The sequence below is a fragment of the Symphodus melops genome (genome assembly GCF_947650265.1).
Source record: "Symphodus melops genome assembly, chromosome: 6".
In the NCBI taxonomy this organism is placed as follows: domain Eukaryota; kingdom Metazoa; phylum Chordata; class Actinopteri; order Labriformes; family Labridae; genus Symphodus; species Symphodus melops.
Genome location: NC_136696.1, coordinates 7,795,946 through 7,818,822, shown reverse-complemented (window position 1 = coordinate 7,818,822; position 22,877 = coordinate 7,795,946). Strand labels below are relative to the sequence as shown.

General features: G+C 39.6%; 1 protein-coding gene across 3 annotated transcripts in view; it reads left to right on the top strand.

The window, feature by feature from the left end:
- The first annotated feature begins 1,257 nt into the window (after nt 1-1,257).
- Nucleotides 1,258-22,877, top strand: part of ano10b (anoctamin 10b) — an 81,740-nt gene continuing 60,120 nt past the window's right edge. For 2 of the 3 annotated variants that reach the window (XM_079345247.1, XM_079345246.1), the window contains exons 1-2: nt 1,258-1,453; nt 16,518-16,786. In XM_079345247.1, coding sequence (XP_079201373.1) covers nt 1,431-1,453; nt 16,518-16,786 — 292 coding nt within the window. In that variant the 5' untranslated portion in view covers nt 1,258-1,430. The remainder of the gene's footprint in view (nt 1,454-16,517; nt 16,787-22,877) is intronic. The other variant, XM_079345245.1, reaches the window with a different exon arrangement.

Below are 22,877 nucleotides of genomic sequence, written 5' to 3'. Positions count from 1 at the left end.
AAATTTTTGATGTAATCAGTTTCAACAACATTTTTTAGTTAAATCAACTGATCGGGTTTTACAGTGTTGAGTATTCTTTTTATCAACATGAGCCATCTAGTCTATGGAGTCTTATTTTGTGGCGTCAAATCTTGATAATTTCTTCGATGTTATCTTAACCCAATAATAAACACAAAATGTGGTTGCAATAAAGTAACAACTATTGGAGATATTACTTTTTTACAACAACTTGGGGAGGGGATGGTTTGAAATGCATATAACCAGAAAGAGAGGGTGAGAAGAAAAAATAAAATAAATCATGATAATAATAGTAATAAATGAAAAATGAGAAATCAAATAAAAACAAATTTAGTAATAATAAATCAACAACCGTTCACAACCATAACAGCAAATAATGCTCTAATACTGATAATATTAATAGAGAAAACAGTAACAATGGTAATAATAATAAAAATATAAATAAATTACAATAATGATACTAATAATGGTAGTAATAGACATAATAATGGTAGTAAGTACAAACAAAAACATTTCTAAATAAATTGTTAGTTAAATTTAGGTGTATTTTGTTTGTTTGCAGGCTGGGTGTGATTGTCTCTCTTGCAAAAACAAAAGAATAAAAAGGACTCTGATGATGCTTGGGGTGACAATTGAGAGCGACTGATAGAGTCAGGTTTGTTGAAAGTTATTGAGAGCCAACCAGAAAAAGAGGGGGTCTATTGCAGGGTCATCAGTGGAGGAGGAGGTGGAGAGGGTTTCCATAGAAATATGTTCCATAAGTAAAAAGTGTTCCCTTGTGTAATATAATTTATTGTTTGATCTGGACTGTTTTGTTTTTCATATATCTTCGCAGGATGTGGCAGCCCATGAAAACTAAGTGAATTTGTGACTTATTTATTAAATTGTCGAACAGATGTGCAGTGCCAGAAAGCATGTAGGTAAGGTCCCAATTAAAATTTGTTCTCCATGAATGTTTGGATCAAAATGTCTAGGTTATTATTTGTTTTACCTGCCTCAGCAGAAGCCCGTGAAAAACGTTTTCAACCAAATGGCGTATGGTTGTGACATATTAATTTAAAGAGTAGTTTTCATTTCCTTAATATGACTTTCTAAAATATGCTATATTTATAAATTAAAAAAATATATAGAAAATTTAAAGATTTTATGCAATATCAACTGCATGCAAATTCTCCTGTTTTTGTGTTATGTAAAGTCTCTTATAAGATTTCAACAGAATATTGGTTTCCCATGACAACTATGTTGGTACGGTTTTAAAAAACAAAGTAGCTGAGTGGAGCACTAGGACCCTGGGGTGAAGCGGAAGCTGAGCAGAGAGCAGGCAGGAGGGAGGAGCTAGTAAACTAAACATCTGTCCACACCCTGCAGTATAGGAAGTTCTTCTGCATTCCTTCCTTATTCACACACACATCATGGAACAACTAACTGAAGCTGGGTAAGTGCGTGCATATTGAGTGAGCATTTATCTTTGTTGGATAACTGAATAGATTGTGTGTGTGTGTGTGTGTGTGTGTGTGTGTGTGTGTGTGTGTGTGTGTGTGTGTGTGTGTGTGTGTGTGTGTGTGTGTGTAAATGGGGTTGGGGGGGGGGGCTTTAAGCTTAAAAAATAATGTGGAACATTAATATGAATAAATAAAAAGAACCAACTGATTCAAGATGTCTTTCCACGAGATGTTGTCATATGGGTGTTACTGATAAAAACAGAAAGTGTTGTCTGCTGCTGAAGTTACAGTGTTTCAGAGATATGCAGACGTATGTAGTGTTCAAAACAAATGCTAAAACTAATGACATAGTTTAATGTCAAATCATGAAAGATTGTGCCTGAAGCTTAACATTTATAAAATTATGGTTCAATGTCCAATGGTAATACAAATTTAATAATGAAAAGTAACGACAAATTTAATTCTTAACTGTCAACAACTGACTCAAGTATGAAGATTGTATAATCTAAAATGTTGTTTCAGTATATTACTAGGCTTAATAGTGCTTCCTGAGGAAGCCTTTGAAGTGAAGGACAGTCAACATTAGAATATCCATGAAAGTTCTAATTTACTGATAGATTATTGTCATACAGATCTTTCCCATTACATTCTGGGAGGATATCAAAGTCCATTTGGGGAGTGACTGAGCTTGTTCAGTGTTCTGGGGAGTCCACCCATGTAACCTGTATATTTATTCAGTTTTATGGGCACCTTGATTACAATCAAAATACATACCTTTACATAGAAAATGTCTCTAAAACGTGTTGCCTTAACAACTTCTATTTAACGACTACAGTTACAAAACTTAAAAAAGAAATTCTATGACCCAGTTTTCTAAAGCCTTATAAATGCATTTCGAAGACTTCATAACAGTCCGGATAAATGATTTTGAGAATTCATAAATACCAAAAGCAATGTTTATGTACTGTTGTAAGAAGTGAAATAATGAATTATGAAGGTACGCCCTATACCCTAATAAAAAAAAAACTAACAACACCGTCTTGTGAATTTTGGGTCTTATAACAAATATAACTTCCACAACTTTATCCAGTTCTAAAGGTTCAGAGAGATTTCATTTACAAGAGGTTAAAATGTATATGATTCTCAAATGGAAGAATGTCCAACTATAACTTATAACATTCTATAGTATTACTTTGTGCACATTATATGATCCTATAATACATTTAAAAGAACTTACAAGCTGTTTTTGGTGGCTGTAAGTAAAGTATAAGATACAGTACTTCACAGCAATTTTCAAAACGATTATTTTGCCAAACATTTTAAAAAAACTTTCATGTTTTCAAACGTTATCTGTCCAAAGGCAAATATAGATAGATAGAATCTATCTATCTAGGGGTGCTCAATATGTCGATCGCGAAGGCAGTGTGGGTAGATTGCAAAGCATTATAAAGTAGAGCCAATTAGTCAGCCAATCGTCCGTCCTCACTATGAAAAAAAAAACGGCTCAGTGCTCGGCGCCTCCATATTTTCCTCTTAAGTTTTGTTTCATTAAAACCGAAAGTAAAGACGGTCGCGATGCGACTGTATTTGTTGAATGAATATTTACATATGTAACGTTGTGTTAAAAAGCTGCATCAGTCAAGTTATCATTTGTTGCAGCAAGAAAAGCAGAGGATCATCAGGCAAAGAGGAGGAAAGGTGAGAACTGTAATAAGCTAAGAGAATGAGAAACAGTGAAGGAGCCGACGAATGAAACATAAAAAATAGATATGTAAATGTAGCTTAGGCTGGAAAACGGAAGGATATGCAATGAATCGGAATATTTCAAGGCCATGTTCAGTCACAGCATGAATTATCCATCAATAATATTATTTGGGTGGATTAAGTAATAATGTAACTAAACATGGCATTACAGTAAAAGTAATCAGTAATCGTGACTCAGTAGTAAACTTGGACTTTTGATTTTTTAAAATTCAACAGAGGATAAGACAGACCAGGACCCAGTTACATACAAAGGCCAGAGTCATTCATTCACTCTCTCTCTCTCTCTCTCTCTCTCTCTCTCTCTCTCTCTCTCTCTCTCTCTCTCTCTCTCTCTCTCTCTCTCCACAACCTATACCAAACACTTAATATACAGGTATAGAGCTAAATTCTAAATAAATATATGTTTAGCATGTTATTGGGTAGATCATTTTGACTTGGCCATTTTATAAGTAGCTCCCATGCCGAAAAAGTGTGAGCACCCCTGGATTAGATAGATAGATAGATAGATAGATAGATAGATAGATAGATAGATAGATAGATAGATAGATAGATAGATAGATAGATAGATAGATAGATAGATAGATAGATAGATAGATAGATAGATAGATAGATAGATAGATAGATAGATAGATAGATAGATAGATAGATAGATAGATAGATAGATACTTTATTGATCCCGAGGGAAATTCAAGGCATCCAGTAGCAGTATACAGACAGGCAGGACACAAGACATTAGTTACAATTCACACCCGCTGTCCTCCCTCCCCTCTGTATACAATAATCCCCCAAACAAGATTTAGGAGCCCCTATGTGATTAAGAGTAAACATAATTACAGGTTAAACCTGTGCAGTTAACATTAGCATTAGACTTAAACTTATATAGCATATAAGGACAAACAAAAACCTCCAGAGACCAGCTGTATTCATGTACGTGACTGACTTTCTGAGCCCACTCACCAAAAAAGCCATATTTTAGACTTAGTTTTTACGCTTGGCCTAGACATTTTAAACCTGTCTGTAAATGATGTTCATTTGAGTGATCATAGTCTTGTTCTGTTTGATCTGCACTTTTGTCCTGAGCCCAAGCCTTCAACAGTCAGGTCTCAGAGGCGTGTTATCACTGCTAATACTGCAGATAGTTTCTCTCATTTATTTGATCCTGTCTTGGTCATGAACTGTCTCGATGTGGATGATCTCACTCACTGTTTTAACATTCACTGTGTAGAAATTCTGAACCAGGTGGCTCCTGTTAAAACAAACTCCTCTACCAGGGAAAAAGCTCGCCCGTGGACTAATGAAGACATCCTAAGTCTAAAGAGACTATGTCGAAAGACTGAACGCCTGTGGAAATCCACTAACCTTGAGGTGCACAGACTCTACCTCAGGGACCTTGTGTCCTCATACAATGTGATGGTCGAAAATGCCAGATCTGAGTATATCCATCAACTGGCAGCACTAAATAAGAAAAACCCCAAAGTGTTGTTTGAAACAATAAACTCACTTGTATGTCCTGCTGCCCCAGTTACCCGTGTTTTGTGAAGCTGACAGCAATGCCTTTTTGAGATTCTTCACAAACAAGATAAAGATGATCAAGGACAACATCCCGCCCCCTCTTTGTGTTACCCCTGCTGTTTCTGAGCCTGTCTCCAGCTTGTGGTCCTCGTTTAGGACTGTGACGGTTGCTGATATTTCAGCAGTGGTGTCTAAGATGAAGCCCTCCTCTTGCTCATCTGATGTCCTTCCCTGTAGGCTTTTTAAAAAAGTGTTTGGGGAAATCGGCCCGTGTGTGACCAAAATGGTTAACCTGTCTTTGTCCACTGGTGTGTTTCCTACTGCATTCAAACATGCCATAGTGGAGCCATTACTAAAAAAAGCAGGCCTAGACCAAACAAATCTTAATAGCTTTAGGCCTATTTCTAAGCTCCCTTTCATGTCAAAGATCCTTGAGAAGGTGGTCTGTAATCAGTTGACCCTTTTCCTGGATCAAAGCAGCATCCATGAACCGCTTCAGTCCGGTTTCCGTAACAAACACTCCACGGAAATGGCCTTACTGAAAGTGTCCAGCGACATTATGATGGCTGCTGACTCTGGAAAGTCCACGGTCCTGGTTCTCTTGGACCTGTCCGCAGCCTTCGACACTGTAGACCATCAGATTCTGCTGAGAAGACTGAGGGATCAAGTTGGACTGTCGGGTTCAGTTCTAAAATGGTTCTCTTCTTATCTAGCTGGATGAAGCTTCAGTGTAGCAGCCAACCAAATAAGGTCGGAGTCTGCGGACCTGCTGTGTGGTGTGCCTCATGGTTCCGTCTTGGGTCCTGTCTTGTTTTTGCTGTATTTGATCCCTCTAGGAAAGATCATACGAAGGTTCGGTGATGTTTCTTTCCACCTATTTGTTGATGATATCCAGCTGTACTGCTCTTTTAAGCCGTCCGAGATCCAGAAGCTGAGCTCCCTACGTCATTGTCTGATGGAAATCAAACAATGGCCCAGCGAAAATTCTCTGCAGCTCAATGCAGAGAAAACAGAAACATTGTTTCTCGCCCCTGATGACTCAATTCCAGGGATTAAGCAGTTCTTGGGGGACCTAGGCCAGTCCGTGAAGCCTAGTCTTAGAAACCTGGGAGTTATCTTCGACAAAGACATGTCTTTAGTCCAGCACTGTAAACAGCTGTCAAGGAACTGCTTTTTTCAACTAAGGAAGATCTCCAAACTTAGAAACATGGTTTCGCAGAATGATTTGGAGCTCATTATCCATGCCTTTGTGTCTTCATGTTTAGACTATTGCAATAGTTTGTTTTCTTGTCTTAACAAGAAAGAGCTCTCTAGACTGCAATTAGTTCAAAATTCTGCAGCAAGAATTCTGACCCGCACAAATAGGAGGACCCACATATCCCCTGTTCTGAAAGACCTTCACTGGCTGCCAGTGTCCTTTAGGTTCAGGTTTAAAATCCTGGTTCTGGCCTTCAGAGCCCTGCATGGTCAGGCTCCCTCTTACCTTAGTGAGCTGATCCAGCCTTACGCCCCTATGCGAGCGCTGAGGTCTATGGATCAGAACCTGATGAAGGTCCCTCGAGCTCATTTTCGCACTAGAGGTGACCGGTCGTTCCAGGTCGTTGCTCCGAGCCTCTGGAATGAACTTCCATCATCCTTGCGCTCAATTGATTCAGTTGACACTTTCAAGAGTCAACTGAAGACGTTTTTATTTGTCCAGGCTTTTAATGAGCCTCTTTTAGGGCTGCTATGATCTTTGTAATGTCTGTATATTGCTTGTGATGTTTTAACCCTGTTTGTGAAGCACTTTGTGGCCCCTGCCTGCGAAAAGTGCTATATAAATAAAATTTACTTACTTACTAAAATGAACGGCAAAACCTGTCTTCTGAATACAGATGATTAATAGATTAAATCATTCATATTAATTAAAGCGATACTTCACCCATTAATATATGGGTATGTATGTAGTGAAATGTAGTGAAATTGGGTCATATATGTTGTAGAAAGGTGAAATATTTTTTTTTATTTGATGCCTTCTGGACCAAGAAAAAGCAGCATTTTAAACGGACTTGAATCAAATACTACAATCCCAGAATGCACCAATCCACCACAGAGGAGCCTCAACGCCTCAACGTTTACATACCGAAAGCCCTGAGGTAAGACTATATTTCTGATCACGCTCAATGATACAGTCGTCTGCAGTAAAGCAGCACATAGAAGTTGTATTAGTTAGCTGTTATCAAAGTAAATCTGCCTTTCGTTTGCTCCAGAATAATATCACGTTTTTGTAATGTGCAATTGACACATGCGCTATGCTAACCGCTAGCATTCCTATACAAATTGTCATAGACGTTAGCATCAAGCTAGCGGACTTTTATGTTTCTTTTGTTTAATATGAGATGAGTAACTTTTTGACGTCAGTTTAGTTTCACAGTGCTTCCTTAATTATAGTCCGGACAAAGAAACTTCAGCTATCTGTCAAGCTGTGTATCCGAAAAGAGAAGCCACGCACAGGGCAAAATAAACATTCAATCTATCTAATTTCAGATGCCATTGATGGCTGCAGCTGCTTTGGTGTCGTCTGAACATGAAGAGGAACAATGCCTGCTCAACTGAACACCGGTAAAATACCTGCCTATGTCCAAGCACACTTTGTACAGCACAAAGTGATTGTGAGAATAGATGTCTTTGTATGAACGTGCTTTAATTAACGCTATCCATTCTCCCTTTCTCTTAAATGTCACACAGGGCCACTGGAGGTAAGGCGCCAGGCGTGGGGTCAGGAGAGGTGTCCCCTTGCCATCCAAGAGCCTGACGAAAACATTGTGAAAAGGAAGCAAGTCACAACACTGAAAGGTGTGTTACCATTTGCTTTCAGAATAGTATCATAGTCAGCCAAAATGACAATCTTCACAGCTAACTAAATTGGCATATTTTGCTGAAAGGTTTATATATACCTGGGGAGAAAAGTATAGTACAGTCATGTCTTCAGATCAGATTTTCTGTGTAAGCATATTCCCTATCCTTTACAGGAGAATCACACTTCAATCAAGTCTAATGTAAAAGAAAATCTTCACCCACCATCCTCATCGAAAGGGGCATGGACAGAAGACTCAACCCAAACATCTAGTTCAAGATGGCAACTTCTTCACTTGCCCTGCCTCAACCTGCTGTCACCCAACACTGTTCCTGTACCTAACCCATCAAAGGAGGCTGCTGCATCTTTCCAAAGCTGCTCTGAGACATGTTAACACATAACTTACCTGGTCTTGAGCTTTTTTTTTAAATATAAAATATAATAATCTTACGGTATATATCTTAAGATATATTTTGATTCATATTTTACACGTAGCACCGTGGTTCAGAGAGAAACGCATGCATGTCCATCAGATGTGAATAAAGATGACTTTGACTTGACTATATAATGCATAGCTTGTTTGAGATGAATCTCCCTGTTAATTTTAATTTGCATCTACCGTTTTAATGGCACAAATATTTTTGTCTATAAAAAACATTTACCTTACCCTGCACTCCTGTGTACACCAGAATTCAACATCATAGTCTTGTGGAAGGAGGCTGAATGCTTACTTATCAAAAACATGATGCAGTTAGGACCATTAGTTTACTGTCTTTTATCATCTGAGGCAAGAGTAACTTAGCAACTCAAAATAACTATCTAATACAGTATATACTTATACAACCACAAAATAAACTACAACCAACTTGAATTTAAACTTTTAATCAAAGATAAGTATAGCAATACAAATAAACATCAATAAAGCAAATGATAGATCCTCCGGGGCATCCAAAGTCTCTTGGCCGTGAAACTTTAATTTGTAGTATCTCAGCTTCTGAATAAGCTGGAATGTTGATTTTAACTGCTAAACCCACATTTTCAGGGTCAGAGAATCCAATGATGCTAGTTAAAAAGCTACACAACTTTACTATATTAACCCATAGTTGCATTAGTGGGTCATGTTTTCTTGCAATATGATCAGAATGAAAAGTTGTTCACATTTAATATTCCATGTCCCTCAAAAAACATTTATTTTTTCATCTTCCCATAGAAATACATCAGTTTTGTCTTTGAGTTTAAAATGAGCTAATATAAACTTGGATGAGTTGGAACTATAAACATGCACATTTAGACCACAGGATGGTTCAGCAACCTTTTTAATTAGACAATTCCATCACTGCTTGGGCATCATCATCATCATTCTAGCACTGGCTGCTGCACTGACACATGATTGTACAGGTTAAATCCTAAACTCTTCAGATTTACACTTTCATTGGACCAACTCAAGGAAGGCGTTTGGGGCTTGGAGGACCTCTGTGGTCACTGGTTTGAGCATGCCATCTGAGTGTTTAATTATCAGTTTTGCATAGGATCCAGCTGTGGATCCTGCAGAGTTATGGCTTTCTCTACTCTAAAGTCCTTCCATCCAAATTTGCTTTTTTTTCCCCTTGAGTTTACCACAGTGGTTCAATCTACACAACACCAGAAGCCACAGCAATGAATGTGTTCTTCAACATGAGATCATAATTTGCTCTGACTAGCACTAAAACCTCTGACTAACACACCAGGTACACAACATCTGTATCAGGTGAGTAAAACACCAACTGTGCATCATCATGGTTTTACTGTGAAGCCAGTACAGACTGGTGAATCAGCAATCCGTCTACTTCTTCCTGGTTGTTTTCTTCAAAGACAACAGTGTTAATTGTAATACAATTTCTGTAATGACTGAGATAAAAGATGCATCCCATGGATGCGCTGGGGCGCATCATCAGTGATGTTTCCAGAGTTCATTGGGTGTTTTGGGTCTCGCAGCATCATACTCCCTCACCCAGGCGACTCAAGCCCTAACTTGTGTCCCAGCAGCATTAGGCCATGAACCCCCCCTTTTTATCCACAGCCACCTGGAGGCTTTCTCTGCTGCATCTGCATGCAGGGGGACGTCATAATAGGTTTGGACAAGTTCTGCTCTCCAGATGTCCAGATAGAATCTTGTTTAATTTGGCAAGATAGTCACAATAGATATATGAAAGCTTTACGGCAGGCCCGCACTGCCTATTACTCGTCTCTTATTGAAGAAAATAAAAACAATCCTAGATACCTCTTCAGCACTGTAGCCAGGCTGACAGAGAGTCATAGCTCATTTGAGCCATCTATTCCTTTAGCCCTTAGTAGTAATGATTTCATGAGCTTTTTTAATGGTAAAATTCTAAACATTAGAGACAAAATTAGCAACTTACTACCTTTACTTAGTGCAGATTCCTCCTAAATTTTGGATACAGCAGAAACGGTTCCAAATTCTGATACTAACCTCGACTGTTTTTTCCCAATTAACCTTTCAGAACGAAATTCGATTATTTCTGCGTCTAAACCGTCAACCTACTCTTGATTCAGGAACTCTAGCTAACTATAGACCTATATCTAACCTTCCTTTTATCTCCAAGATCTTAGAGAAAGTGGTAGCTAATCAGTTGTGTGATTTTCTCCACAACAACAGCTTGTTTGAGGAGTTCCAGTCGGGATTTAGAGCTTACCATAGCACTGAGACTGCACTAGTTAGAGTAACAAATGATCTTCTGTTAACCTCAGACAGGGGACTTCTATCTGTGCTTGTCCTGTTAGATCTTAGTGCTGCTTTTGACACAATTGACCATCAGATTCTGTTACAGAGAACAATTGCTTGGAGTTACAGGGACTGCTTTAAGTTGGTTTAGATCCTATTTATCAGACAGATCTCAGTTTGTGCATGTTCATGATGAGTCCTCTATGTACACCAAAGTTAGCTATGGAGTGCCTCAAGGATCAGTGCTTGGTCCGATTCTATTTACATTATATATGCTTCCTCTAGGTAGTAAACTTTCATTGCTATGCAGACGATACTCAGCTCTACATAGCAATGACGCCAGTAGACACCAACCAGCTTCGTAAACTAGAAGCCTGTCTCAAGGACATCAGGACCTGGATGACCAGAAACTTCTTACTGCTCAACTCAGACAAGACTGAAGTTATAGTGATTGGACCTAAGAACCTTAGAGAGCCTTTCTCTGCCGATATGACGGCCCTTAGTAGTATTAGCGTAGCCTCTAGTACCACTGTTAGGAACCTAGGAGTTCTGTTTGATCAGGATATGTCCTTTGATTCATACATTAAACAAATTTCAAGGACAGCTTATTTTCACCTTTGTAATATCTCTAAGATCAGGCAGATCCTGTCACAAAATGATGCTGAAAAATTAGTTCATGCATTTGTTACCTCCAGGTTGGATTACTGTAATTCTATTTTAGCAAGGTGCTATGGTAAATCTCTAAAGACCCTTCAACTCGTCCAAAACGCTGCAGCTCGTGTACGGGGGCATTGGAAAGGTGCCCACACCTGATCTTCCCCTTACATCTGTCCCTGCCACTGCCTTGTGCCTCAGCATTGCCTTTGCAGTCTCCAACTCCTGAATGGTGCTCCATTTTTTCTGCCAGTGCAGATTTCGATGCCAACTGCTGAGACTTTGGGATCTTTGGAATCTCTGTTCTGCATGGACTCTCTGGTCCGGGAGACCTTAAACTCTTCCGTGACGTTGTTAAAAGGAAGTTGCAGTATGTTATTCCTCCTGTACAGAGCTGCACTGCTCAGTCTACGTGGGAAGCCTAGCCACCTGCGAAGGTATCCACTGATATTTCTCTCCACCATCTCTACTGATATTATGGGTACATCGTTAACCAGCAATGGCCAAAGGATCTGTGGCAGGATGCCATGCTGGTATATCCAAGACTTTAATTTTCCTGGCAGTCCTACTTGTCCACTTTGCTGAGTTAGAGAACGTGTACGGTCAACGCCATTACACTTAGTTAATGTGTAATGTTAATTCACTGTTGCTGATGTCAGTCAGACCTGATACAGTTCAGCTTTGCCTAGACACCAAGGACAACTTGGAGAGAGTCAGCAGCTCTTCCTGATATCTGCAGGATGGTTGGGAGAACTTTTTGTTCACTCCAGGCTGCTTGACGTCACAGATAATTCTAGGTGGGTCAATGTGGCATGACTCTGATATTGATAAAAATCTTTTGAATATATGCAGAGCCTTTGGAAGTGTCTGGCAGTTATGTTGGAGCATGACACTGAACCACAAGTACGATGCTAAATCATGTCTCCTGCAGTATTCATCTGATGTATAAACTGAGCTGTCTGAGTCTAAAGAGTCTTATTGTGTAATGTCAAGTCTTGATAATTTCCTCAACAATGACCAGCTTGGAGGAGCCTTTGTTGAGTTTTGGCAGCAAGATATATAATAATATTCAGTCAGATCACTTAGTCTTGTCATGGGAGATGAACCTGCTCATTGGGATGTGGTAGATGTTGGTGTCATCTCTGACTTAATAATGAATAGAAGCTTGTCCTTGTCTTTGTTTATCTCTAGTTGCACCCACACTCAGAGAATGTGCCCCGTATCTGTCACTAGATACAGATCTTTTAGTGCTAATCACAGCAAATTAAGGTCCATGTTGAAGAACACATCCATTTCTGTGGCTTCAGGTGTTGTGAAGATTGAACCACTGTGCTGAGCTCTAGATAAAAAAGAGCAAATGATTTGCAAGCCTACCATGCTTTCAATGGGGACGACAACACAAGAAGGTTCTCCTGCATAGGCAAGGCAAGCTGGCTGCAGGTCTACCTCAAAGCAGATGAAGATATTGTCAATGCTCTGTAGATGCTTTTGGATAATGCAGATGGGACAGAAGGAATGCTGTTAGCCCTTATTCATCCAAGTGGATCTACATAAAGGCAATCCCTCAACTGCGATGGCACTTCTTCTGCAAACATCGGGCAGAAAGTGATGAACTTCCTCCAAAACTTGGAGCTATGAAGCAGCATCTTGAGAGTCCATGTCCTAACAAGAGTATGGGATCTACAGCTGGATCATCTGCAAAGCGGATTCTTCAAACACTCGGATGACATGCTGAAACTAGTGACCACAGAGGTCCTCCAAGCCCCAAACGCCTTCCTTGAGTTGGTCCAATTTAAGTGTAAATCTGCAGAGTTTAGGATTTAGCCTGTACGATCATGTGTCAGTGCAGCAGCCAGTGCTAGAATGATGATGATGCCCAAGCAGTGATGCATGAAAGTGATGATGATTTTGATGATGTATAGAAACTGTTTAATTAAAAAGGTTGCTTAATCATGGTGGTCTAAATGTGCATGTAGACAACACAACCAAGTTTTACATGAGCTAATTTTAAACTCAAAGACAAAACTGATGTATTTCTATGGGAAGATGAAAAAATAAATGTTTTTTGAGGGACATGGAATATTAAATTTAAAACAACTTTTCGTTCTAATCATATTGCAAGAAAATAGTCACACCGTGTCATTTTTGACCCACTAATGCATCTATGGGTTAATATGGTGACCTTTTTTTTTTTAGCTTTTTAACTCGCATCATTGGATTCTCTGACCCTGAAAATGTGGGTTTAGCAGTTAAAATCAACATTCCAACTTATTCAGAAGCTGAGATATTACACAGCGGCCATTTTTTAAAATCCAAGATGGCCGCTCTGAAGTAAATATTATGTATTCATGTATATACAGTGTTATGAAGTTCAGGGTTGCATACAAATTGTAAACAAATTTAATTCAATGGATTTCCTGGACAACACAACATCATCATGCTTCTGATGTTCATCCTCCTCTGACCCGATGTGCTGTCAGGTAACAATCATTGATAGACTATGGCCAGACCAGGATAAAAGGAGTCTCACAGGTGACTGTCTCTAATCTGTACTATCTGAAAGTCAAAGATTATATTACATCATTAAGATTACATAAACCCTTTATTACCATGGGATTACTAAAATGGAAGACAATAAATTAGTATTTTAAACACCAGCCCTTCTAAATAAAAGTTGTATGGTTATTAGTATATCAATAAACATTTGGGATGTGATTGCTCTTAATACCATACAAGTTTAAAAACATTAAAGAAAATTCAAAGTAACACATCCTGTATTTTACTGGATGTATTAAAAAAAAAGCAGGTAAGATAGCTGTGAGGATGAACACTAATCTTTAAGACCAATTTACATTGGATTTTTTTTTTATGGAACTACATAAACATATATTGTATATATACATATGACGGTCTAATGTATAAATATTGTAAATCAATGCAGTTATTGACGAGAAATTACAGAAAATCTCGGTTATGTCACTCGGAATCAATGGAATCAAATTGCCCGCCATCGACTTCCGGGAACTATTTGAGTCTACATGAGTCATGTGATGGTCAAGCATTTCGAACTTCCGTTGTCGCAACTCTCTCTCTCTATATGGCTCTGAACGAGATGTAGTTCTTCACTGCCTGCCTAAAGTCCCGCCTCCACGCAGGTGATGCAATATGACACGCAAATAAGCCTACTTTCGGGCAAAGAAAATCATATTTCTCTCGTGTCAGGGCAAAGTGAGGGCTGGATTCACAACCATTACACACTACTAGCATGTTTCTAATGATACAAAGCTTAATGCAAATGTGTGAAGTATCCTGTTGGAGCCAAACTATGTGTTCCATATTTTCTTTGTTTATATATGCAGTCCCTTTACTGGGCACTAGGGGGAAGTGTTTTTAATGAGGGCTCCAGGTAAGGTGGACAGGTGTGTGAATGAGTGCAAAAAGTTTTTCCACCGTGTCAGCCTGAGAAGAAAGGAGAAAGTGGATTTTTTGGGTTTATTTAATTCCAATGGACGTAGTGGTTCGTCTTTATTGTTTTGTTTGTTTTGATCATTTTTTACAAGTTGAACAATAAATGGATGAATATATCCAAAAGTATATCAACAGCCTTCTTATGTACTTTAAGAGCTGAGCACGCGTTTGAAAACAGCGTCCACATTCTACACCAAAGTGGCCTTGCTTAACATAATTGGATTTGTTAAAATAGGTCACTACAATCCCTTTAAGTGACAGGACATTGTCAGACAAAGCCTGACATTTGTCTTACATCTTTTGTCTTGCAGCTCCATTTAGAACATACTAAAGACAAGATACATAGACACAAACATTTGTCAGAACATTCAAACATCAAACAAATATATCAGAGGCCTCCACATGCTTTACAATTAGTCTAATATTTAAATCAGGAAATAAAACAAACATTAATAACCATAGGCTGACAAGCGTCCTACCCGTCATCTCTAAATAATAAATAATAGGAAAGATCAACTAACTGACCTTCTAAACTGTGATAAAACTCTCGATGCATTCTTCGCAATGTGGATAACGTGCCCAGCATTCTACCTAATCTGCCACCACTATGTTCCTCGAAAAAACTATTTTCTACCTGGACAGAACAGTTTGTGTGGGTTGCTGTATTTTTAGATCTGAAAAGGGCATTTGGCACCATTCACAGAGTTCCTGGTTCACACGGCAGGATAATTACGCCGATTTTGGCCCCGATTCTCCCTTTCCGATAATCTTAAGGACGCCCCAATCATCATTAGATAATCTTATAAGATCATCCTGCCGTGTGTGGTGTGTAAAGACCGTTCTAGTATGGTCGGAAGAATGTCGGGACCGCTCCGATCTCAAATCGGGGATATTCAACATGTTGGATTGTTTGGCCATCATGTGTGGTGTCCCCTGAAGGGAAAACAAGCATGAGCCTTGCCAATCAGAAAGCGAGGCGACGTAGTGGCGTGAAAACTCAGGGAGCAAAGTAACAACAACAACTCACCTCCATCATGTAGCAAGTACAGTTCATGCTCCCCTTGTCTCCACTCTTTTGACAAACGCCTCTTTTTAAAACGTGTTTTGCATCCTCTTTGTCTGTTTGTTGACTCTGGAATCACGTTTGATCTCGAGAGGTTTTGCGAAATTTCCCGTCTGATCGGGGGATGTTTGCGAGTGAAATCGGTTCGTGCGTTATGATGTTGATGTTGCCGTGTGGCTGTGTGATGGTTAGGCATAACTTGAGATGTCAAAAAATGTTGCAGTATTTTTGTGGGTCTATATATCAAGTTTATTCTAATGTTATTGTAGTTGTCGGAAGACACCAGCAGGGGGAGCAACCTTTACTGAGTGACACATGACGCTACGCTTCACCTCACCACTTAATACACAAGTGAGTTGAGAAACGCATGGACGTGTCGTGTCTAATTCTTTTTACTCAAATACCCCTGTTTCAGGTATGTGTGTCTTATCCTGATTTAGATTGAGATGAATATTCCCACTGGAAGTTATTTCTCTTGGAAAAGTATCTTTTTCTGCGAAGTTTTCAGTCAAATTAAAGATAACAAGTTAAGCTAACAGTTGAGCATCTGAAATGCACAGTTGTGTGTGGCACCGTGTTGAAGCGTAAAACCTTTGTTGTAAGATTGTATTCGTATATCGGTTTGTGGTTGCCTGTATGTGTGCATATGTTGTAACACAAGTGAGTTAAGGAACGCATGGACGTGTCGTGTCTAATTCTTTTTACTCAAATACCCCTGTTTCAGGGCTTTACAGCTGCACACCACACACTGTACAACCAAAACTGTAAAACCTCTGATTATTTTTTAAGTTTGGGAAATCGGCCCGACAATTTTAAAATCCTGCCGTGTGAACTGACTCACTTCTTACTTCAGTAAACAAGCTATGTTTTGGATAAAGTCCAACATATGAAACGGAAAGCAGTGTGTCCAGGTCAACGGTGTCAAATTCCCTTTTGAGTGTCCAGTAGGGGGCTCACACTAACAATGTATTCAGCAGAAGTAGACTGGCAACATGTGGCAAATGCGGTGAGCTGAAACTGTTTTGTAATTTCTTTCAGTTTAACCATGCGTAGGACAGGTGCTGATGAAGATAGCTGCGGCAACAGAAGAGAAACCACCAAACAGCAAGAGGATAGGATGAAAACATTGATTGTTCCTTGCAAATTAAGTGCTACTACTGATGGACCAGGCTGGACTAAAGTAAGCTGCCCCTGCTGTGTATCCAAGAAGGTGGAGCCACTGGTTTTGGTGAAGCTTGGAGAGAATGTTCGCCCTGAGACAAAAAGATGGCTCATCAGACTGATAGGAGCTCCTCAGAAAGATGGGGGTGAGTAATGAGTAATTAAAGAGTATAAACGTTTTGAGAGCTGCAGAGGTCACATGTCAAAATTCATAACTTCATTGCTGGGATATAAATTAAACCATTATGTTCAATTCCCTCTCTCTTTCACACCGAGGGATGATTTTTGACAGGAAAGTTGCTTTTTTGAAGGCCTCAGTTCAGTCATTTGAAATTGACTGCTAATGCGAAGTGTGTAAATATGGTTATATAAGAGATATGAGTGTGTGGTAGAATTGTCTATAAAGCTACAGGCTAGTCTCTTCAACAACAAGGGACTCCAGTCAGAGAGTGACACAGGAACAGGGATTTCAACTTTTAGTGTACTTTAATGGACATTCTTTATGGTCTCTGTAATAAAAAACAATACACAATGTAAAGGAATCAGGAGCCTGCACAAGCTCAATATTCTTAACAAAAACATATTAAATATATTATCAAATTAATCTATTAGATAAGATCTTATAAAACCTTGAAATAAAAAAGGCATCACCTGGTTTAACGGGGAAATAACTATTAAATATCACATAATCAATCAATTTCGTATCAGAATTGTGAATTCTGGAGCAGCTTAATCAAGAAAAGACAGATAATATTTCTGAATTTCATGTTTAAGTTAATTGTTGATGTAGATGTTGGTCAGTGGAGATGTGTGGGTTCAAAAGAGATTCCCGTAGATGAAGCATCAAGAGGATTGAAATCTCAGGATTTCATGAAAGGCAGGAGATGGATAAATGGACCTGAGTTCCTCTCTAGGTCAAAGGAGGAGTTGCCTAAGTTTGAGGAACTTGATTTAAATTTCTGCAGATGACCCAGAGGTCAAAAAGGACTTTGCAGTGAATGTTATTCTCAAGGATGTGGATAATATCACCAGCCACTTTTTTATCTTGGATTAAATTAAAATCATCTGTGGCTCCGTTTTTAAAGGTCAAGAGGGTTCTCATGATGTTGCCACAGAAGAAAAAAGAGTTTGTGCTTCCGCAAGCCTTAATCAAGACAATCTAAGGATTCAAGAACCTCAAATAGAAAAAGGAATTCAGAGTTTTAAAATCACACTCAAGGGACAAAGTCTGACCCCTGAAGATCTTGCAAAGCAGAGCAGTCAATCATTCAACATGTGCAAAGAGAAACATTCAAAGCTGAAATCCCGTCACTCAAGAGTGACTTAAAAATCTCCAACTCCAAGGAATGTCCTCTATACAAATTGGACTCAGGTGGCTGTGGCTCAGTTGGTAGAGTTGCCGTCTCCCAGGGATAAATGTAGTTAAAAGAAAAAAAAAGAAGTAATGAATGATGTCCTCAGAGTTGGAGGTTGGCTGATTAAAGCAGCACTACCAGCTGAATCTAAACATCCAGTCATTCTGTCCAAGGACACATGTAGCCACGCTAATATTTTGCCAGTCATTGTCAGCTGGAACATGCAGGGAGAAATCATATGCTGTTTAGGTTGCGACAGAAGGAACTTACTGTGTGTCTGTTCACATTAACGAAAGAGCAGGTAACAAAACCATGCTCATACCCTGACTGGTAGACGATTCCAAAGGAGCGGTGCCTGATAACTAAAGGCTCTACCTCCCATAGTACTTTTAGAGACTATAGGCACCACGAGCAGGCCTGCATTCTGGGAACGTAATGTTCTAGATGGGTAGTACGGTACAATTAACTCTTTAAGATAGGAAGGTGCCTGACCCTTTAAAGCTTTGTAAGTGAGTAGAAGGATTTTAAATTCTATTCTAGATTTTATAGGGAGCCAATGGAGAGAAGCCAATACAAGAGTAATGTGGTCCCTTTTCCTAGTTCTAGTAAGAACATGAGCTGCAGTGTTTTGGACGAGTTGAAGGGTCTTTAGAGATTTACCATAGCACCCTGATAAAAGAGAATTACAGTAATCCAATCTGGAGGTAACAAATGCATGAACTAGTTTTTCAGCATCATTTTGTGACAGGATCTGTCTGATCTTAGAGATATTACGAAGGTGAAAATAAGTTGTCCTTGAAATTTGTTTAATGTAGGAATCAAAGGACATATCCTGATCAAAGAGAACTCCTAAATTCTTAACGGTGGTACTAGAGGCTACACTAATACTACTAAGGGCCGTCATATCGGCAGAGAAAGTCTCTCTAAGGTTCTTAGGTCCAATCACTGTAACCTCAGTCTTGTCCGAATTGAGCAGCAAGAAGTTTCTGGTCATCCAGGACCTAATGTCCTGGAGGCAGGCTTCTAATTTGTGAAGCTGATTGGCGTCTACTGGCTTCATTGCTCTGTAGAGCTGAGTATCGTCTGCATAGCAATGAAAATTTATGGAGTGTTTTCTCATAATACTACCTAGAGGAAGCATATATAATGTAAATAGAATTGGCCCAAGCACTGATCCTTGAGGCAATCCATGGCTAACTTTGGTGTGCATAGAGCAGGGGTGGCCAACCCTGGTCCTCAAGAGCCACAATCCTGCATGTTTTAGATTATCTCGTTATCAAGCTCTGCAGAAGCCTGATAACGATCCTGATCATTTGAATCAGGTGTGTTGGAAGAGGGAGACATCTAAAACATGCAGAATTGTGGCTCTTGAGGACCAGGGTTGGCCACCCCTGGCATAGAGGACTCATCATGAACATGCACAAACTGAGATCTGTCTGATAAATAGGATCTAAATCAACTTAAGGTAGTTCCTGTAACTCCAAGCAATTGTTCTAGTCTCTGTAACAGAATCTGATGGTCAATTGTGTCAAAAGCAGCACTAACATCTAACAGGACGAGTACAGATAGAAGTCCCCTGTCTGAGGCTAACAGAAGATCATTTGTTACTCTAACTAGTGCAGTCTCAGTGCTATGGTAAACTCTAAATCTCGACTGAAACTCCTCTAACAGGCTGCTGTTGTGGAGAAAGTCACACAACTGATTAGCTACCACTTTCTCTAAAATCTTAGAGAGAAAAAGGAAGGTTAGATATAGGTCTATAGTTAGCTAGAGTTCCTGAATCAAGAGTAGGCTTTTTAAGGAGCGGTTTAATTACAGCTACTTTGAATGACTGGGGTACATAAACTGCCACTAAAGATATATTGATCATTTTAGTATGGAGCTGCTAACTAGGGGAAAGACTTCCTTAAACAGCTTGGTTGGGATTGGATCTAAAAGACAGGTTGACGGTTTAGTTCAACGCAGAAATAATCGAATTTAGTTCTGAGAGGTTAATTGGAGAAAAACAGTCGAGGAATCTGCATTAAGTAAAGGTAGTAAGTTGCTAATTTTGTCTCTAATGTTTAGAATTTTATCATTAAAAAAGCTCATGAAATCATTACTGCTAAGGGCTAAAGGAATAGATGGCTCAAATGAACTATGACTCTCTGTCAGACTGGCTACAGTGCTGAAGAGGTATCTAGGATTGTTTTTATTTTCTTCAATAAGAGACGAGTAATAGGCAGTGCGGGCTTGCCGTAGAGCTTTCATAAATCTATTATGACTATCTTGCCAAATTAAACGAGATTCTATCGTTTTGGTGGAGCGCCAAATTCTTTCAAATTTACGTGACGTTAGTTTTAGAGTACGGGTTTCTAAATTGTACCATGGAGCTGATCTCTGTCGTTTGATTGCCTCCTGTTTTAGGGTGGCGATTGAATCCAGAGTATCTCTAAGTGAATCCACCGCACTATCTACAAACTGATGTAGCTGAGAGGGACTAAAGTGATTATAGGAGTTTTCAACTGGGTTAGGGGATGGAACTGAAACAAAGGCAGCTGAAATAGCTTCCTTAAATTTAGCTACAGCATTATCATTTATCAGAGAATTTTCCAAAAAAACCGACAAGTTATTAACTTCAATACCATAAGCTAAAACAAGATCCAGAGTGTGGTTAAATCAATGAGTAGGTTTGTTTGCACCCTGGATGAAGCCAATAGAGTCTAATAGTGACATGAAAGCCGTGCTAAGACTGTCATTAACAACATCCACATGGATATTGAAATCACCAACAACAATTATTCTATCACTGCTAAGAACTATGTTTGATAGAAATTCTGCAAATTCAGATAGAAATTCTGAATATGGGCCAGGAGGGCGGTAAACTATAACAATTAGAACTGGCTGAAAAGTTCTAGTGACTGGATGTGAAAGACTGAGTGCAAGACTTTCAAAAGAGGTATAATTCAGCTTTGGTCGAGGATTAATTATAAGACCAGAATTAAAAATAGCTGCTACCTCGGCCAGTGTCTCGAGCTATATGAGTATTCAAATGACTGGGAGGGGTGGATTCATTTAAACTAACATATTCATCCTGAGAAAGCCAGGTTTCAGTTAAGTAAAGTAGATCAATATGATTCTCTGATATTAGATCATTTACTAAGAGAGATTTAGATGCTAGAGATCGGCAGTAGCTCAGTCTGTAGGGACTTGGGTTGGGAACCGGAGGGTCGCCAGTTCAAGTCTCGGCACGGACCAAGTCCGGAAACTGGTCTGGTAGCTGGAAAGGTGCCAGTCCACTTCTTGAGCACTGCCGAGGTGCCCCTGAGCAAGGCACCGAACCCCAAAAACTGCTCTGGAGCGCTCTCTGTGGGCAGCCCCCTCACTCTGAGACCTCTCCATTAATGCAGAGTGAAAACCGAATTTCCCCTCACGGGATTAATAAAGTATATATATATAAAAAAAAAAAAATCTAATGTTTAGTAGGCTGCATTTAATTGTCAGATTTGTTTGCAAAATTGTATTTGTAGTTTTGATTTTGATTACATTTTTATGATTTACGCCTTCTTTATTGAGGTTCGGATTGCTTATAACGACAGGTCTGGGGCGGAGAACAGACACAGTATCTGTAGTATAAGTAGGGTTACAGCCATGGTGCGAACTACGGGGGAGCCAGGGGGGTCTCAGCCCCCCTTAATGGGACATGAGCTCCCCTGGAAATATGATTTGTGGAATTTTGGGGGGGTCACTTAAATATTGGCAAAATGCTGTTTTTCCCATGGTTGTCCTTTATTTTATTATTATTATTATTGTTATTATTTTTGTGTTATCATAATTATGGATCATCTGTAGAATTAGACTATTGTTAATGTATGATTTGCGCATCGCTATTTCAATTTAATAAAGATGCCGGCCTGTATGCAGTTCTTGTCCTCACCATTCATGCGTGGGGGCGCTATGCCTTAAACGTCACTTTAAGTCAGACATCGTAAACGGAAAAAAAGCGCGCGCTGGACCTTTTGTGATTGAGTTTCGGAGCTATCTGTTTGACATTTTGAGGCAAAACATGAGCAAAAGAAAACAGGGAAACCTGCTCGCCAATTTCGGCTTCACAAAGAAATCAAAGACGAATGACTCTGAGGAGCAGCAAGAGGCGAGTCCCTCGACAGATGCGAGGTTCGACACCGCTGCACCTGAAGGGACTGCTGCCGCCGGTGAACGCCCGCCAACAGCCGGGCCCGGGGTGACCATGACAGAGGCTGGAGATGAAGCTAAAGACAGCTCAGAGGTCGCCGATGACGGTGAATCCACCTGCCTCTCTCTCCCGGCTAACTGGACCAGCCAGCAGTGGAGAGAATGGAAGTCCCGCAACATCTGGCTGTTTATTAAGGACGGGAACTTGGGATGCACAATTTGCAGAGACAAAAAACTCTGTTGCTTTCTGAAAAGGTAGTTGGCACGCACTTATCAGAAGAGTGGATTAACGGAGATGTAAGCAGCCACACACAAAAAGGGTTGCGCAAAAAAATCTATAAACATCGTGATAGCATAGCACACAAAAGGGCAGTTGAAGTGACAGAAACCAAGCAAAAGGATATTCTGCCAAACCGAGTACTTGAAATTAATTCAAAGTTAATAGAAGAAACGGCAGCTTCATTCAGATCGGCCTATATGGTAGCCAAGGAAAGGCTGGCTTATAAAAAGCTCCCTCCTTTAATGAAACTACAGCAGCTTAATGGCGCAAAAGTAGGCACTGTTCATAAATCAGATAAGTCGTGTGCTGAGATAATAGGCCATATTGCACAGCACATGCGGATGAAGTTAGTCTCAAACGTGAAAGAGATCAATTCAAAAATCAGCATAACCATTGATGAGAGCACGGTGCACGGACGCGCATACCTCA